This window comes from Hoplias malabaricus, chromosome 6, assembly GCF_029633855.1.
Source record: "Hoplias malabaricus isolate fHopMal1 chromosome 6, fHopMal1.hap1, whole genome shotgun sequence".
In the NCBI taxonomy this organism is placed as follows: domain Eukaryota; kingdom Metazoa; phylum Chordata; class Actinopteri; order Characiformes; family Erythrinidae; genus Hoplias; species Hoplias malabaricus.
Genome location: NC_089805.1, coordinates 41,283,943 through 41,303,528, shown reverse-complemented (window position 1 = coordinate 41,303,528; position 19,586 = coordinate 41,283,943). Strand labels below are relative to the sequence as shown.

The 19,586-nt window shown below is 43.1% G+C and overlaps 1 protein-coding gene across 2 annotated transcripts in view; it reads right to left on the bottom strand.

The window, feature by feature from the left end:
• Positions 1-19,586, bottom strand: part of gabbr1b (gamma-aminobutyric acid (GABA) B receptor, 1b) — a 209,313-nt gene that overhangs the window by 32,770 nt on the left and 156,957 nt on the right. For both annotated transcript variants that reach the window (XM_066673693.1, XM_066673695.1), the window contains exons 11-15: positions 17,366-17,431; positions 17,027-17,218; positions 11,376-11,621; positions 10,190-10,253; positions 2,510-2,587 (exon numbers count right to left, since the gene is read on the bottom strand). In XM_066673693.1, the coding sequence (XP_066529790.1) occupies positions 2,510-2,587; positions 10,190-10,253; positions 11,376-11,621; positions 17,027-17,218; positions 17,366-17,431 (646 nt within the window). The remainder of the gene's footprint in view (positions 1-2,509; positions 2,588-10,189; positions 10,254-11,375; positions 11,622-17,026; positions 17,219-17,365; positions 17,432-19,586) is intronic.

Here is a 19,586-nt window from a genome sequence, read left to right as displayed (position 1 = left end):
CTGCAGATCGTCAGTGAGATTCCCAGCAGGAAAAGTTGAATAAACAAACGCAGACGCTCCCACCCAGGGGTGTCCGGAAAGCCACAATTAGCGCTTTTGGTGATGGTGGCTGGATGCAGTTGCCATGGAGCTTGATGGTTGGTTGGATTATTAAGAAGCTAATAAGCTCATTTTAAAAGCACATATTCGCCCATTCCCCGCATCAGGGGAATACTAAAGCACATGAACGGCTGCATAATCAGCTCTGAGACGGGACACTGGATCTCCAGCAGCACCGCTAAACAACCCCAGTGATGTCTACCCCACGCACATCAAACAGCTTTCTAAGTCCACACCAGGGGATTACACAAGCGTTATTGACTAGTCATTTACAGATGAAGATGTGAGAGGGTTCAAACAGTTATTAGTCGCTCGCTGAAACTGGATAGTGCTGGACCGAGCGGCTGTTTTTCAGATACTGAGTGCGCTAACATGCACACAGTGGTCCGATAGCTTTAGAAAATCAGGTTTTGACAATGATCTGCTCAGAAGCATGTTAGTGATCTGATAAAGAGAAAACCCAGGGTCTACATGAGCCCCCATCAATCACCAGATGTCATTAGAACGTTTTATTTTTTGGGCCGGATCTTTTCGGTCCGTCAAAACAGACGCTGAAATCTGGGCTCTGTTTGGTTCGTCTGATTTGTCCAAATTTAGCTCTAGACAGGTGTGTTTTTTCTGATCATTTACCACATTTCAACCAATTTTAGACGTAGAGGGACGTCCTTTTTTAAGACGTCTTTTCACCTTTCAGCCGGCCAAATCGTCTTCAACTCGTACTCTGAATCTTAAGACTCACTTTTCAATTCTGAGATCTGGCAACTCCCAGTTTGGACTTGATTCAGACACCAACGTTAACGACTCAGTACTCAACTCTGACTTTAACTCTTAGGATGTGATTCTTAGGATGTCATTTTGACCCGCAACTTGAAGCACTTCCAATCTCATGACTTGTAATTCAACTCAAACTCAACTCAAATGATTCGCAATTTTAATCCTAGGTCTCACACTTTGACTCACTTCAAATCTTATGAGCTGCAAATTGACTCAGACTCCAACTAGTATGACTCGCAAATTGACTCAGGCTTCGAATCTTATGACTTGAAATTTTGAAAAATTACAATTAGACTCACTGTAAAGCTAAGACAGACTTCAGATCTTATGACTCACAACTCTCTTATGACTTGCAGTTGAGATCAGACTTCTGTCTTAACCTATGTTTACACTTATATCTCCCAGAAGCTCTAATCCAAAGTGACTTACACATTTAGACATGGTGCCAATGTTGGCGAAGTTGCGTGGAATTCCTGCCTGAGCTAGGAACTGAACCCCAGTCTTCCGTGTTGACCCTAGCTGCAAGTTTGATTTACGGCTGACGTTACAGTGGCATGTGGTCGACCCCACAACATGAACTCACCTTTCTAACAATGTTAGAACAACTGAGGTCAAGTCTCTGTTTTAAGCATCAGTCAGATGTTTAATTATAAAGAGGTCAGACACAGGAGGACTCCGGGATCAGGTCTGGACACTCCTGGACTAGTCTACACTGAGACTAAATGGCTGACAAAACCAATCTATGAGCGTAATCCACAGGGCTGGATCTGATTGGACGGTTCGTACTGGCCCGAGTCCACGGCGGGAAGGAGAGGAGTCTCTTAACGCCTGTCTGCGACTGTTTGGGGTTGTTTTGTTCCAGTTGTCATGAGGCATCTTCTCCACACACACCGTCCCTGAGACTGAGCTTAAACCACTCATGAAATTTGATTAGAAAATTAAATGAAACCATCACTCACGCTACACGGGGCACATTTTTATTAGTGTGCTTGCTCAATTTATGCTTTGGAATTACCTAGTGGCAGTTTTCTAATGCCATTCATTTTTCTTTTCTTTACCTCTCTCTCTCTCTCTCTCTCTCTCTCTCTCTCTCTCTCTCTCTCTGTTTTATTGGCATGGGGCAGTGCTCTCTGGAGCGGTACTATTCTCATGGACAGAATGTTAAACAGAGTTTGACTGACTGAATGATTAAGAGCCTGCGGAGGATTCCTCTTTTTATGGGGTCTGTGTTAGCGTGCCTGTGCATGTGTGCATGAGTGTGTGTGTGTGTGTGTGTGAGAGAGAGAGAGAGAGAGAGAGAGAGAGAGAGAGAGAGAGAGAGAGAGAGAGAGAGAGAGAGAGAGAGAGAGCAATGTATGTGGATCTGGACTTGACCGGAGGAGACTCAGAGCAATAAAAGATTGAATGGAGAAAGAGACAAAAAATACAGAAGGAATAGAATAGAAATGAGAGCACAAACCAGAGAGAAAAAGAGTTGGACAGACAGAACCGAGTGGGAAAGAGAACCTCATGAGGAAGAACAAAAGCAAAGGAACATGAACGGCACTGTACTTCACAGGGAAGAGTAAGGAGATAAAAGATGGAGGGATGAGACACAGAAAAATGGTCAAAAATGTGGGAAATGTAAGAGCCTCACCTATCCACTTGTCGTTCATATACCAGGAGAGATTGCCTTTGGTCATATCATAATATCCAATCTTCTTATAACTGCCTCCTATAGCAGAGAGAGGGAGAGAGGGAGAGAGAGAAAGAGAGACATTGAAACATCAGAGGCAAAAATCTAAACCGAGAAGTGGGAAAATGGAAGAGGGAGAGCAAAAAGAGAGAAAAAGAATTTGAAGAAATACAGAAGGAGAGAAAGACACACAAAGCGATGAAAAACAGTGATGAGATTAAGTGTGAGAGAGAGAGAAATGAGTGAAAAAAGAGTAGCAAGAAAAAAGAGATTGTGGACAGAAATAAAAAAGAGAGAAAGAAGAATAGAGAAGCAGAACAAATACGTGAAGGGAGGAGAGGTGGTGGACAGAAAGAGAGAGAACAAAGGAGCATAAAGGAAGAGAAGAAGTGTGTGTGTAAGAGAGAGAGAGAGAGAGAGAGAGAGAGCAGTATAGTATGAGAAAGATAGAGGTGGCAGGTTTGGCATCCCATTATAAAGCATTTTAGATCAATATCACAGGACAGCTCAAAAATTGGACAGCGTTCTTAATCAAAACATTACGTTCTGTCTGAAAAGATGAGGCTGTCATCAATTCTCTGAGCTCTGGGCTCCCAGAAAACGAACTCACACACACACACACACACACACACACACACACACACAGCCAGAGAAACCAAGCTGCAAGGAGAGCGAGCTGACGGTGAAATCTGTCTTCGTGTAATGCCATAAGACCTAAGGAAAGAACACACACACAAACACACACCTCCGTTTTCATGCACTGTGGGGGCATTACACTGATTCCATTTATTGTGTCCATAGCTCTTACCAGCCTTAGCCTAACTCTTACTGAGACCAAAAACACAAACCTTACTTCAAGACATGTTTCACCTTCAAATATAATGATTTACACTTTGGGGACCAGCTTGTGCTCCACAAAATCATGTTTTAGGGGACTACACACACATAATAACACACAAATACACACACACACTCACACTCACACACACACAAATACACACAGAGAAACCAAGTCAAAAACCAACTGATGGAGAAATTTGTCTTCATTTAATCTTATTAGACTTAAAGAAAAAAAGACACACACACACAAACATGCAAACACACACACACACACACAAACGCACACACACCAGGGTCTTTACAGGGCTCTGGGGACTCCGCCCCCACACACAACAAGAAATTAGCTTAAGTGAGAACCATTATAATTATCAGGTGATCATTAACCATAATTACTACACTCAGTGTCAGCCTCCCCCCAGGAGATCTGTGTGTGTGTGTGTGTGTGTGTGTGTGTGTGTGTGTTAGTGAGAGAGAGACAGACACAGAGAGAGATTTTAAGGAGCATGGCTGAAAATACTCTCTCTCCTGATTAAACTCATCATACAGTAACAGACTACATCCAGCACACGTTCCTCGTACACACCCCAAAGTCTCACCTGCTGTAAACACAGATGTTCAGCTCTGCACACACAGCTTGGATAATCTCTATAGAAATGTACACAATGAAACATGCCGCTCAAGCCATACAGGACCAGAACCGGACCCCTGTCCCGCACGGCTGCAGCCTGGCTGCGATTTTCTGGGCTGTATCCGCAACTCATGACTCATAAATCAGAGCACCACTACAGAGCAGAAAACTATCAGAGTCCAGGCTTACACTTAGCCACAGAACCGTCTCATTGTCTGGAGCCATGCCTCGCTCCAATTAGCCTCAAACTGATGACCTATCAAACGCAGCAATCTCCTTTTCTGGAAGGGTGCCACACACACACACACACACACACACACACACAATTACTACAGGCAAAAACAAACTTCCTTTTTAACAGTGCCAAACAAAGAGGAGGGTGGGCAGGCGGGTGATGCAGGCACAGCTTGAACAGAAGAACACAGCAGCGCTGATCAAAAAAAAAAAAAAAAAAAAGCCACGGAAACGGCCACGAACGCAAATCGGCACCAACAAAGATGTTCCAATCAGCGTGTGGCAGCACAGGGAGAAGGAAGCTGGAGCTTTAACACACCCTAGGCTTCACGCTGTTTCATAGGACTGTACAATATAGAGGATACCGACATTAGCACGATTAAAATAAAATAATGATTCTAATATTTTCATGCATCTCTGACTGGGTGATTGAAACCTCAAATAACTCAAAAGTAACTACAAGAGCAAAACGAAACAAGGAAACTGTGATGTTCTTTAGTTGGTGCTGTTATTCCCCGATTTCTGACTGTGTAAATCCAAACCCTTAATTACTGCAGCCCTCTGCAATGTGTTCACAATGTGACTTCGTATCACAATGACAATAAAAACAAGTCATTGTGTAGCTCTGCTGCTTACGCTGTAATGGCTCATAAAAATTACAACCCACTGTAATATCCTTCTGATCTCCCGAGACGGACAGCAGCGTCTCATTGCAGGGCTCCTTTATGACTTGTGACATATTAATATCATCTAGATTTCTCATGTGACTCCTTCTAATGAAGAGGTGTTGCAGTGTGTATACAGCTCAGAAGGGTGGCACATTTGCTCATACTCAATATCCAAAATCCATTACCACTTCACAGTAGTAGCCAATTACATCTGCTTCATACATCTACCATCTACGTGAAGTAACAGTGGGTTAACATTATTCAAACTGTTCAGCTGTAGTTCCTTAAATGGGACATAGTACGCGAAACAATACCATCTGTTCAGGGAATGTGCACATTAATTTGTGTATCTGAAGCCTACCAACCTACACACTGTAAAACAAAACCACCCGGAGAGTGTGGGCTGCCTAAGACATGGGAGAAGATCAAACATTCTCATTTTGTGCTGCATCTTATGTAGAATGCAGACACTTACAAAATGCCCCGCCTTCTCGTCTGAGTCTCTCCAATCACAGCCCTGGATCCATGTTGATGTGAGAGCGCAAAGACGAGGTTACAAACACGACAAGCATGAAGAAGGAGTAAGAATACTGAGTAAATAAGAGTGGAGGGAGGGGAAAAAAAAGCAAAAACAGCTGTTTAGACTGGGGAGAACACTGCTGTTGCATTTGATCCTTGTGGTGTTTTGACCAAAACATTTCATAGATGTTTCTTTAAGACACCAGAACTGTGTTAACTTGTGCACAAAAGGACATAATATTCATTCATTCATTCATTATCTGTAACCCTTATCCAATTCAGGGTCGCGGTGGGTCCAGAGCCTACCTGGAATCATTGGGCGCAAGGCGGGAATACACCCTGGAGGGGGCGCCAGTCCTTCACAGGGCAGGACATAATATGTCCCCTTTAAAACACCTCTTAATAATGTATATGAAAATAGCTTTCCCTGGTTAGTATCAGTATAGACACTATAGCTACACTATAGCTACAGATCTGCAGCTGTCTCCCTCTCATTCACATACAGCCTTTAAACTCAGAGATGTATTGGTGGATCTCTTAAATAATATACACTGAACGATCAATGGATTGGAAACACCTACCTTGTTCCTAACATCACTGATTGACTGAGAATAGTCCACCAACCAAAACATCATCCAGCCGACAGCGTCCTGTGTCACTGATGAAGGACTAGAAGACGACCAACACACACTGTGCAGCTACAGATCAGAGCTACTGTCTCTGACTCTACATCTACAAGGTGGACTAATGAGGAAGGAGTGTCTCAGAGTGGACAGTGAGTGGACATAGGGGTTTAGAACAACACACACACTAACACACCACCACCATGTCAGTGTCACTGCAGCGCTGAGGATGTTCTACCACAATGCAAATCAACAGAGTGCTCCTGTGTGGTCAGTGGAGCCAATACATTTTACAGTGAGTGTAGATACAAGGTAAGTGTTCCTAATCTAGTGATTGTTCAGTGTATAACAACTGTCCAAAACACAAGTATCTTTATTTACATCAATTTTGACCATACGAAACAGTGTTTGCATGTGAACTGTGGATAAATGAATGAGCAGCATATTAACAAAAGCAACATCAAAGTGGATACCTCCAGTTCTCGACTGTATGAACAAAACTGAATCTGAAAGCAGAGTCAAATGAATTAAATGCATACCTGTAGGTTTCTAAGGGTTAAAAAAGAATGCCTGGCAGAGTTTATGAAGGTCTTGAGAAAACGTTCAATGCCAACAAGCCACCCATCCAACACAAAGACCAGAAGGCCACATTAGACTCTCTGTTCGGACATTTGCATTTCCTGTATTGCATCACCATGGAGATAAAGATAAGTAGGACCAGGCACTTTGGAGAAAACAATCAAACAACGGACATCCAAAGGAAGGAGGGAGGAATAAGAGCGAGAGGCCTGCTCTGAGAGAGGTGGAGAAGGTGGGTGAGCAAAGATGAAGCCAAGTCTCAAACCTGAGGACTAACAGCATGTGAAGTGCTGGCCTTTTACTCTCAGATCTGAGAAAAGAAAAAGAAAAAAAAAATCCAGCTGTATTTCTTCCCTGAGCTCTGAGACAGCACTGGGACTGAAGACTCTGAGCTGCTAGACTAGCTTTAAAAAGAAAGAAAGGAAAAAAAATACATCTCACTTCAAAAAAAGCTCATTTGGCAGAAACATAAAAGCAGCTTCTTCTGCAAACCCTCCAACATTTAATCAAATATTCAACAAGCAATGTGAAGCCTTTATGCCTACACAAAAAAAAAGAAGAAGAAGAAAAAAAAGGCTAGGAATATCTTGTCCTTACTGTCTTTAATGATTCTCCAAATTCTCTATTCAGTTTAATATAAGACAGTGGGGTCTTGATTTGCTACATTTTTCTAAACAGGACTGTCCATAATATGGCTTATGCTAACATATATATGTTTCCATATTAGTTTATTAGAGCATTCACCAATATAACTGGTCAAATACCAGTACACTAGCCACAAGCTAGCATGCTAGTCAAATACTAAAATTAATGAAATACAGTATAATACGGTATGCTAATACCATATGATTAAATCCTAAATAGTGTACTGTTTTACAAATCTTCTTTGTTTGTTTCTTTCAGTAACACGTTATAAAATTTACCTAAAACGTCATAAATTTGACACCACCCTATTTTATTTCCAGTATTTAAATATATTAAATATTTTGCCAACACAAGGCTTAGAAAGGCTTATCCGCTTTATGCTAAGGTTGAGATGCATGGTTCAAATGATAGATTTTATCCTGAATTCACAGCTTCTACCAATGTCACACTTCAGTGCACATCTGCATCTTATCTGCACAATGTAATGCTAAGGCCTGCTAAATATTCCAAAATATTACTAACACTAAATAAATATGGTCTGCTGATCCCATGAACATATCTGCCAACAAGAACTAAGATAAGACCCTTTATTAATCCAGTGTGGAAACATGCAACATGATTCAAAACAGTGATTCCAAACTTTAGCATACATTAGCATGCTAGTTTCTATAGCTTCTTTCTATCAGTATATTATGAGAGAGTATATAGAGGATAACTGAAGGACTGCAGTGAAGCAGACCAGGGTACAGTTCTCAGCCTCAGTAAGCTCACCACGCTGCACCAATATAAGTCCTTGGGCAAAATCCCAAACCCTGCAGTTGCCTAACTCTGAAATGTGAACTGTAAGTCACTCTAGCTATGAGCGTTTGCTAAATGCAGTAAAAGTAAATGAGAAGGCACAACTAAAAAAAGTCAAGGAAAGTTAATTTGGGACAGAACTCTATTTTCTGTGTATTTTTTTTCCACTGTGCTCAGATATGGAGCATCAGAGCATGAAAACGCAGCTCTGGAGTGTTTCACCTGGCACCTGCGAGCTGATAGTGGACTCATAAATCATCTTTACATCCACACGCAGCTGAGTATACTGATCAAATGCAGCACTTTACCTGCAGCTGTCACTCGTTAAAAGCCTTTCAGACGCTTTGTCTTCACACTTGGCTTGGACCCGTCCTCTCACACCCCAAGACCACTGCTTACACTGAGCAAGAGCAGCCGCACTGCCATTCACTGATTAATCATCACAATCGAATGTATCAATAATCGAAAAAAAGAATCCCACACAATTCAGAGTGTAATCTTCTTAAAGGAGCAATCAGTCATTTTCTTCAATGATTCTTCTTCATGTTGTTAAACAGCCATAATACTGACACCCAGTGGCCTGGAAGTGTTGGAGATTCTGTGAAAATTGCTTTCTTAAACCTGACTATGGTAGAGGCACTGATCTATGGAGCATAAATGTTCTCATTCTTTTGATTCTTCATCAAATATGAACTGCACTTTATAGAAGAAAAAGAATATGTAATCACCTGAATGACTCTAGATTGTTACTTGATTGGTTTAAAATATTCATTCATCGTGTGTAATCGCTTATCCAGTTCAGGGCCATGATCAGTACAGAGCCTACCTAGAATCATAGGGCAAAAGGAACACTCTTGTGCCAGTCCATTGCGGGGCACGGTGAAAATATCTACCCCTTTAAATCTAGCTGGTCTCTTCTAATATTTCTTATATTTAGGTCATTGAAAGCATATTGGGCGGCACGGTGGCGCAGCAGGTAGTGTCGCAGTCACACAGCTCCAGGGACCTGGAGGTTGGCGGTTCAATTCCCGCTCCGGGTGACTGTCTGTGAGGAGTGTGGTGTGTTCTCCCTGTGTCTGCGTGGGTTTCCTCCGGGTGACTGTCTGTGAGGAGTGTGGTGTGTTCTCCCTGTGTCTGCGTGGGTTTCCTCCGGGTGACTGTCTGTGAGGAGTTGGTGTGTTCTCCCAGTGTCTGCGTGGGTTTCCTCCGGGTGCTCCGGTTTTCTTCCCACAGTCCAAAAACACACGTTGGTAGGTGGATTGGCGACTCAAAAGTGTCCGTAGGTGTGAGTGTGTGAGTGAATGTGTGTGTGTGTCTGTGTTGCCCTGTGAAGGACTGGCGCCCCCTCCAGGGTGTATTCCTGCCTTGCGCCTAATGATTCCAGGTAGGCTCTGGACCCACCGTGACCCTGAACTGGATAAGGGTTACAGATAATGAATGAATATATATATATATATATATATGTGTGTGTGTGTGTGTAATCTTATAAGATTCTTACAGCAATCTCAAAATCAGCATTATTAAACATATCCTCTAGTCTTAAGAGGCTTCCATCAGCGTCAGATCTTTTTTTTCAGTGAAAATGAATAAACGCTACACCGACCCTTCTGCTCACGCTCTGTCTCCATTCTGACAAGCCACATTAGCAATTATGCTGTCTGACAAAATCACAGCCTGCATCAGTTTATCATAATCGTAAACCAGCCTAATGAACACAGTCAACGTCTCTGTCATAACTGTGGACTATGGAGAGGTTCGCTGCATAAAAAAATAAAAGTGTAATATTTTTAATCTAGTCAGTATACCTAACATGACATTGCTGAAAAATTACAACATGATTTTCCACCCATTACTCTGCATTTCTTGCTTGTTTTACAAAATCTAATTTGCTGAAAGTGTCTTCAGCCAGTGGCAGGTAATTTTACTAGTTTCAAAAAAACAATCCTAGAACAAGCAAAATGATCTGCCAGTCATCTATGTGAGAGATCTAGAAATAAATAATCTCAAATTTCATATCCTTAATATTCTAATGTGAAAGATTAAACGTATTGACTACATTTCATTTGTTTTCTTTTAATTAGATATCATTGATTGAATGATCACTTGCCTTGCAGCTGCTCAATGAGAGTCCAGGCCATCCTCGAGCCCTGAGCATCGAACACCACGTGGCCCTGAAAAAGACAAGCAGAGAGATGTTTTTACACCTTCATTTCTCTCAGAGAGGCTCACATCAGCACATCTCTCTCCTCACCGCCTCAAACTAGGCTGACGTTCCATGATGAAAAATACATCGGTTGATAAGACTTATCAGATCAGAGCCCTCAAGTAAAAACCTCCATTAAAAAAACAGCACTGCAAAAATGTACCTTACATTCCCACTACGGCACGTCAAACTGAGGATGGCTATTCGCCTTCATGCTGGAGCTACAAGCTCACATAGCTAATACTTATACCACTTGTCAATACCATGCTCCTATCTCTTTAAATCAGGAGAGACATTTAAACCATAAGTAAATGGCATATTCATGTTTCAAAATCATGGTGGTATTAGCATTAGCATTAGCCACCATTAGCTTCGTAGCTCTGATACAAAACATAAGAAACAAACTCCCAGACACAAAATATGTCTTTGCTGATGGACTACATCTGTTTCAACAGGAGCAGACACTAACGTGACATCTGCATTTAGATCAATGAGAGTAAACAGGGCTGGAAATTGTGGTTGAAAGCACACATTTAATGAGCGTGATGCTTGCACATTAGTGCGATATGGAGGAAAACAGTGGTGCAGCTGTTCCAGCTGTTGCTCCGCAGACTGAGAATGTTAATGTAAAGAACAGTCCACAAATACAGAGCCATATGCAATATATATACACCGAAAGTTTGCAGACACTTCTTATGGGTTCTAATAGGGGATCAAATGAGTGGGCTAGAGGAATGGAGCACTGGGTTGGACTGATGTTTGTGATCCAAATATAACCACCCAACACTAGTACCTGACTCAACAAAAGTATATGTGGCCATCAAATCCTCACAGCAATGATCCAATGTCTAGTATAAAGCATCACAGAAAGCAGAGCTAAGGTTAGCCTCATAGCTAAGATTAGCCTCATAGCTAACATTAGCCTCATAGTCCCTGTACAAAACAACAACAAACCTGTTTTGAAACTTCAGACACTAAAAAACTTCCTGGCTAATCTGCTACATTCAATGTAAGAAAGGGGTGGAGGGGGTGAGTAACTCCGATGTCAAGCTGAACTTCCGACATGTCTCTTTCATCCACAGACACTCACAGAGACTCCCTCGAACGAGCTGGTGTTGAGGGCCCGGTAAATCTCTGCGGTGATGTCTTTGTTGTTGTAGTTGAAGTCTTCCAGCCGCCGGCCCTTAGCCTTCAGGGGCCCCACGGTTTTGTTGAGGGCCAAAGCCAGTGCCCATATGGCATCGTAGGCCAAAGGAGCCTCCTGGAAGCCCCCTGTCTCCTCCGGGTTCATGCCCCCAAGCTTTGACATCAGCTGGGTCAGGAACTCCTGAGAGGTCTGCAGCGGGAAAAGAGAAAAGAGAGGAGGAGGAATGAACTGAGATTAAATGAGTGTGTGTGTATCTATGTGGATAGCCAGTGGACAGAGGACAGAGAGAAACAGAGATAAAGAGGAGAGAGAGAGAGAGAGAGAGAGAGAGAGAAGAAAAGGAAAGAGGAAGGGGAAGAGAAGAGGCAGGAAAAGAAAGAGGGGGAAACAGAAAAGACAGAGAATGGAGGACAGATTGGGGTGCTCCTTGGCTGCTGGTGCTACTTCAGAACCAATACCAGTTGTTTAGCACTTTAATTTAAATCTGTGGTCTGCATTTTCAGGCTCAGAGGAAATGTCCTTTATTATGCAGGGTCCCTAATATAGTACATGAAACATAGTTGTCACATTTTATGCCAGAGCACCTCTACCCACGAGCCACACACAGGGCATTGCTCACGAGTCTAAATCACCTCTAAAAGACGTCTAATAACAAAGATATATTCACTGGATCGTACATGAATGACTGCCTTTGTTGAAATGCCAGCGACATTTGTGATAAATGCTACGCGGCCGATGGCAAGACTTGCCTAGTCTTGTTTTTATGGATAACATTAAATCATGCCACTGAAGCCCATAAGCAAGTCTACTTGAGATTACTTTAAGGGACACATTGACCACAATGAGGAATGTAACCATTGCTACATCGGTTGTAAACATGACTGCGAGCCCCTACAGTGCTGCTGTAATAGCCTCTAATGCAAGATTTTCCAAAGACTAAAGACTAAATTCCTTCCTGATGATGCATTTGAAGGTGGCAGGAACTTCTGATGAAGTGCTTTGGGGTAAATACTTGAGGGTGGACGGCTTGATTGTGTGATTTTGTGTTTTGGCTAGCTGGTTAGCGCCAGAGAAAGACAGTTAATGTTACTGCTAGGAGGTCAAACATTAACGTCTGTATTTACTCGTCTGCCCATCAGAGGGGCAGTTCCTAAGAGTTGTATGATAGATTTTGCAGGGTATTTTTGTGATGAAACATAAACACAACTGAATTCTGTGTTAGCATTTATGCTAAATAAAAGCAATACTATACTATGGCATATTTCATAACATGACAAAAACATTTCAGTCCTCTTTACGGCTGATATTGAAGGCAAGCATGTGATGACTTAAGCATGCTGTTTGCATGATGATAACTGGTGGAAAATAAACATCTATCTTGTTAGCTAACTTTAGCTCCAGTAGGAATCTAACCTTTATGAGTCTTCTGGGCATTCTCTCTCTCTCTCTCTCTCTCTCTCTCTCTCTCTCTCTACTGTATCTTTTTTTTTTTACTGCATCTTGTCTTGAAACAGTCACATAACAGCAGTGTAACTGAGACTCCTAAGGGTTAAAAAAAAGCAAATTTAAGACACCAGACATGTTTTTGCTGATAGATAGATCTGGAATTTGCATTTTGTGAATTTTTTTTGGTCAGAGTATTGCTTTAACTTGTGCATGTCTCAGATGTTCTGTCTCACACAGGGACTTTGCTGTCATCTTATCATCAAGAGAAACATGGTGAGTGGTGCTGCTTTTAGCTTCATGTGAAAAACCAATCTATTCCTCTTTGCCTCGCAGTGGGGGAATAGCACTCTGCTTTTTTGTGTTTCAGACAGGTGTGTTTAGCTAAATAAGCCTGGGCTCCCAGCAGCCGCATGGTGATTTCTGACATAAATAGCAAGGGGCAGCGTGTATGTGTTGGAGCGAGGGGAGGGGAAGGGACGCGTGTGTTCGTGTGGAAAGAGATGGCGCTGTCAAAAAGCTTTTGGAGCCTCTCAGAAGCATCGCATCAAAGCGAGGAATGGCAGGAGGGAACGAGGGAGAGCAAATGACTCGGCTATCGAGCCAATTTAGCATGGCGATCTTATCACAAATAAGCCTGTCCAATATGACACTTTTTTGTTGTCAGGTGTAAAGCACGGGCTCCTGGAAAAGTGCCTGGGACTGGGCAGGATCCAGGCAGACAGCAGGGGCAGCTGTGTGCATGCCCAATCCCAGCACGCAGCTCCAGAGATGAGGCAGAGATCCAGACAGCCTCCCCCTGGGAGCACGTGTCACCCTGGAGCTCACACCTGTCCTCCATCCGGCCCTTGGGATCCAGCAGCCGCTTTGGCTTGGGAGACAGCCGTCAGATCTTCCATTGAGACGCTGAGAGCTTCAGGACTGGAATAATGCATTAGTGCATCGAAGCACATTGATCTGAAGATGGCCATTCACCTTAATTGATTCTAAAAGGTTAGAACCAATCGAGATAAGAGAAACATTTCCGTTTGCAAACATATAAATAGATATCCTTCACCACAGATATTAAAGGAGACTATAAAGGATAATTTAAAGTCGCTTGTTCAGTGTTTGTGCAAAAACATTGTGATATGTAGCTTCCACCAACTGAAAAACTGTCAAATAAGACCACCCAGGTAATGTACTGTGGGCTGCCTACGTCTTTCAAGGGGGGGAAGCTCAATTTCGGCCTACATCATAAAATGTGTCGGTTTATTTATACGTAAATTCTACCCTCCGTTCCTTCTCAAGAAAATGATCTGTGACCCTGTCGTACCAACAAGGCGTCTTTTCCAGGGACTTGACTAGTGTCCTCTCAATAGCCAGCAGAGCTAGGCTGTTTAAACGGCCTTGGCCCATGTGAAGTGTGTCCGCCTGTGCTCCCACGGATCTTTACACCAGAAGCCAGAAGATCGCTGATTCGCTCATTTCGCTGTCAATCAAAAAGGGATTCAGCCTCAGACAGATCATCCAATCATCATGCAGAAGCTGAGCGTCCGGGCCAGCCGAGGCCAGCCCACTGCCCCATAGACCCCCAGAGACGCTGAGCGTCCGATGGGAGGGACAAAGCCCAGCATTTATCCAATGGCTCGTCTCGTTTCGCTGCACTTCGCTGCTTCGCTATTGAACTCTGTGGACGCTCAGCGTCCTCACTGTTTAAAGCACCGTGAAGCTGCGGGAATGATTGAGAGGAAAGCCGCGTCTTTACCAGTGATAAGAAGCTGAGTTGAGTGCGTTGTAGTGCATATTTATTCAATGACATGTACACACAACAGTATATATTTGATCACTTATTTTTTGACATTTTAGGGGAAGCTGAGCTTCCCTTGCAGTCTTAGAGCAATCACCTCTGGATAAAATGTGCCTGACTCTTTAGAATTATCCGGCCCCTTGTCTCTCCAATCACAGCACTGGACAAGTATTGTTGTGAGATTGCAAAGACACTAAACGTTAAACGGAGGTCAAACTAATGACAGAAATAAGAACACTGAGTAAAAACAAATGAGAGCGGAGGAGAAAGAGAACGGAGCGAAAACCAAAGCTTCTGCTATTCGCTCCTCGCTGCTGGGAAACTGCAGCTGTGGTTAGGGCTGGACGATAATTTCGATACGATATAAATCCGATAAACTGAAAAACTTACAAGAACAAATAAGTAACATGACATCATCATCAAACACCTCTTAGCTTTGTCAATGTTAATATTTATTAACTAACTTTAAAATTGAGCGCAGTGAACTGGGCTGTGCCCTGTAATGACCGCCAGTGACAGATGCTGTAAATAATGTATATTGAAATATTGAAAATGTGTTTAAAAATCATATCATTGTTATTGAAACATTTTATATTGCAATAAATATTGATATCGAATTATTGTCCAGCCCTAGTTCTGGCTCATCCTCATTTAAAGGAACAGGTGCTGAAAACATCTGTTCTGCTCAGGGCTGTTAAGACGGGGGCAAAAGCCGTATAATATATCCCCTTAAGCATCACACACACACACACACACACACACACAAGTACAGGGGCAAGTTTACCACTGTGTTACATCACCTTTCCTTTTAACAACACTCAATAAGCGTTTGGGAACTGAAGATACTAAATGTTGAAGCTTTGTAGGTGGAATTCTTTCCCATTCTTGTTTAATGTACAACTTTAGTTGCTCAACAGTTCTTGGTCTTCATTGTTGTATTTTGCGCTTCATAATACGCCACACATTTTCAATGGTAGACAGGTCTGGACTGCAGGCAGGCCAGTCTACTACCTGCACTCTTTTACTATGAAGACACGCTGCTGTAACATGTGCAGAACGTGGCTTGGCATTGTCTTGCTGAAGTAAGCAGGGACATCCCTGAAAAAGACGTTTCTTGGATGGCAGCATGTGTTGCTCCAAAACCTGTATGTACCTTTCAGCATTAACGGTGCCTTCACAGATGTGCAATTTACCCATGCCATGGGCACTAACATACTTCACACTGATAACAATCCAGACAGTCCTTTTCCTCTTTGGCCCGGAGGACACGACGTCCATGATTTCCAAGAACAATTTGAAATGTGGAGTCGTCAGACCACAGGACCCTTTTCATCAGTCTATCTCAAATGAGCTCAGGCCTTGAGAAGCCGGGAGCGTTTCTGGGTGTTCTTGATATAAGGCTTTCGCTTTGCATGGGAGAGTTGTAACTTGTCGATGGAGCGATGAACTGTGACGGTGGTTTTCTGAAGTGTTCTTGATCCCATATGGTATATGGTACGGATACGACCCATCCTTGCTTGTGAAAGACTGAGTCCTTGGGGGACGGTTGTACGTGTTTACAGATCCTGTTAGTGTTTATAACATAACAAACACTTGACATCAGTGTAAATAAGAGGTGATATAAGCCTCTGTCTTAGGTCACATGACCACTGACTCTTCAGTATCAGCACCTGAGCCATTCTATGTCATTGCACTCATACTAGCAACGCAGTCAGACATGCTCTGTTGTCGGTGTATGTTACAGTGAAATGTGATGTTCATGTTCTCTCACACACACTCACACACACACACACACACATAATCATGTCACTGATGTAACATTAAAGGACAGGGTGCGGTGAACAGAACTTCTTCAAGTAAGACAAGTTCCTGGAATGACATCCTACACTTAGATTCCCCATCATTCAACTGCACCCGCCCTCATTGTTCTTTCTTTCAGCTCCACTGACCACACAAGAACACTTTGTAGTTCCACAATTACAGACTGTAGTCCAGTTATTGCTCTGCATAATTTCTTATCTTATCACTGCGCAACTGAGAATAGTCCACCTGATGAAGGACTAGAGGGTGACCGACAAACACTGCACAACGACAGATGAGCTCCTGTCTCTAACTTTACATCTACAAGGTGGACCAACGGGGGAGGAGTGTCTCACAGAGTGGAAAGAGAGTGGACACAGGGTTTAAAAACTCCAGCAGTGTCTGCTGTGTCTGATCCACTCGTACTAGCATGACACACTCCTCCACCATGTCAGTGTCACTGCACCTGCTCTGTGGTGGTCCTGTGGGGGTCCACAGGTGATACTTCTTTAGTGATACTTCTTTATAACCCAAACGGGGGCTGTGGGAATTAAAGTCTCACCAGGTTGGAAGCTCCTCGGACAGTCTCAGGGTTGAGCATGACGATCTCCGTTGTAACGTGGCCCTCCACCGCTTCCGTCATCTGCTCCACCGTGCAGTTGATGGATGGATCCTTTATCTTGAACCAGTTATCAGCGTACCAGCCAATCAGGAACCAGACGTACTTCTTCCCATAGAGCTTCTCCTTGTAGACCTACAGCAGAGCGGTACAGAGTTTAACACAGCAGCACAGCTTCAGCAAGCAAAGAAAAAACACACTCACTTTCTTCACACTCCCTCATTCTCTCCTTCTGAAAATCACACTCATTAATCATCCTCAGCCGGACGCCTGGAGACTGACCTCACAGAAAACTTTCCTGGCCTCAGTCTCATAGAACAGACCCACGATGATACGAGCGTCCTGCCGCTGTGGAAACAGGAGGAGAGAGGATCGGTCAGAATAGAGAGAGAGAGAGAGAGAGAGAGATAAGAACATATATAAATATATGAAGGAATGAAATGGCCAGAGAGTGAGAAATGGAACAGAATGAAACAAGGCAAAGTAAATTAAAGGAAAATAGAAAAATAATGAAATTACAGAAGAAAAACATTGCTGTAGTGGACAGTGATGAAGGACATTAGTGTAGTGTAGTGGACTGTAGTGGACTGTAGTGGACAGTGATGAAGGACATTAGTGTAGTGTAGTGGACTGTAGTGGACTGTAGTGGACAGTGATGAAGGACATTAGTGTAGTGTAGTGGACTGTAGTGGACTGTAGTGGACAGTGATGAAGGACATTACTGTAGTGTAGTGGACAGTGATGAAGGACATTAGTGTAGTGTAGTGGACTGTAGTGGACAGTGATGAAGGACATTAGTGTAGTGTAGTGGACTGTAGTGGACAGTGATGAAGGACATTAGTGTAGTGTAGTGGACAGTGATGAAGGACATTAGTGTAGTGTAGTGGACTGTAGTGGACTGTAGTGGACAGTGATGAAGGACATTAGTGTAGTGTAGTGGACTGTAGTGGACTGTAGTGGACAGTGATGAAGGACATTACTGTAGTGTAGTGGACAGTGATGAAGGACATTAGTGTAGTGTAGTGGACTGTAGTGGACAGTGATGAAGGACATTAGTGTAGTGTAGTGGACTGTAGTGGACTGTAGTGGACAGTGATGAAGGACATTAGTGTAGTGTAGTGGACAGTGATGAAGGACATTAGTGTAGTGTAGTGGACTGTAGTGGACAGTGATGAAGGACAATAGTGTAGTGTAGTGGACAGTGATGAAGGACATTAGTGTAGTGTAGTGGACTGTAGTGGACAGTGATGAAGGACATTAGTGTAGTGTAGTGGACTGTAAAGGACAGTGCTGAAGGTCATTACTGTAGTGTAGTGGAATGTAGCGGACAGTGATGAAGGACACTACTGTAGTGTAGTGGACTGTAAAGGACAGTGCTGAAGGTCATTACTGTAGTGTAGTGGACAGTAGTGGACAGTGATGAAGGACATTAGTGTAGTGTTGTGGACTGTAGTGGACAGTCATGAAGGACATAAGGGTATTGTAGTGGACAGTAGTGGACAGTGATGAAGGTCATTACTTTAGTGTAGTGGACTGTAGCAGACAGTGATGAAGGACACTAGTGTAGTGTAGTGGACTGTAAAGGACAGTGATGAAGGTCATTACTGTAGTGTAGTGGACAGTAGTGGACAGTGATGACGGGCATTAGTGTAGTTTAGTGGACTGTAGTGGACAGTGATGAAGGACATTAGTGTAGTGTAGTGGACAATGATGAAAGACATTATTGTAGTGTAGTGGACTGTAGTAGACATTGATGAAGGACACTAGTGTAGTGTAGTGGACTGTAGTGGACAGTGATGAAGGACACTAGTGTAGTGTAGTGGACTGTAGTGGACAGTCATGAAGGACACTAGTGTAGTGTAGTAGACTAGTGGACTGTAGTAGACAGTGATGAAGGACTATGGTGTAGTGTAGTGGACTGCAGTGGACAGTGATGAAGGACATTAGTGTAGTGTAGTGGACTGTAGTGGACAGTGATGAAGGACATTAGTGTAGTGTAGTGGATTGTAGTGGACAGTCATGAAGGACACTAGTGTATTGTAGTGGACTGTAGTGGACAGTCATGAAGGACACTAGTGTAGTGTAGTAGACTAGTGGACTGTAGTGGACAGTCATGAAGGACATTAGTGTAGTGTAATGTAGTGTAGTGTAATGGACTGTAGCGGACAGTGATGAAGGACATTAGTGTAGTGTAGTGGATTGTAGTGGACAGTCATGAAGGACACTAGTGTAGTGTAGTAGACTAGTGGACTGTAGTGGACAGTGATGAAGGACATTAGTGTAGTGTAGTAGACTGTATTGGACAGTCATGAAGGACATTAGTGTAGTGTAATGTAGTGTAGTGTAGTGGACTGTAGCGGACAGTCATGAAGGACATTAGTGTAGTGTAGTGGGCTGTAGTGGACAGTCATGAAGGACACTAGTGTAGTGTAGTAGACTAGTGGACTGTAGTGGACAGTGATGAAGGACATTAGTGTAGTGTAGTAGACTGTAGTGGACAGTC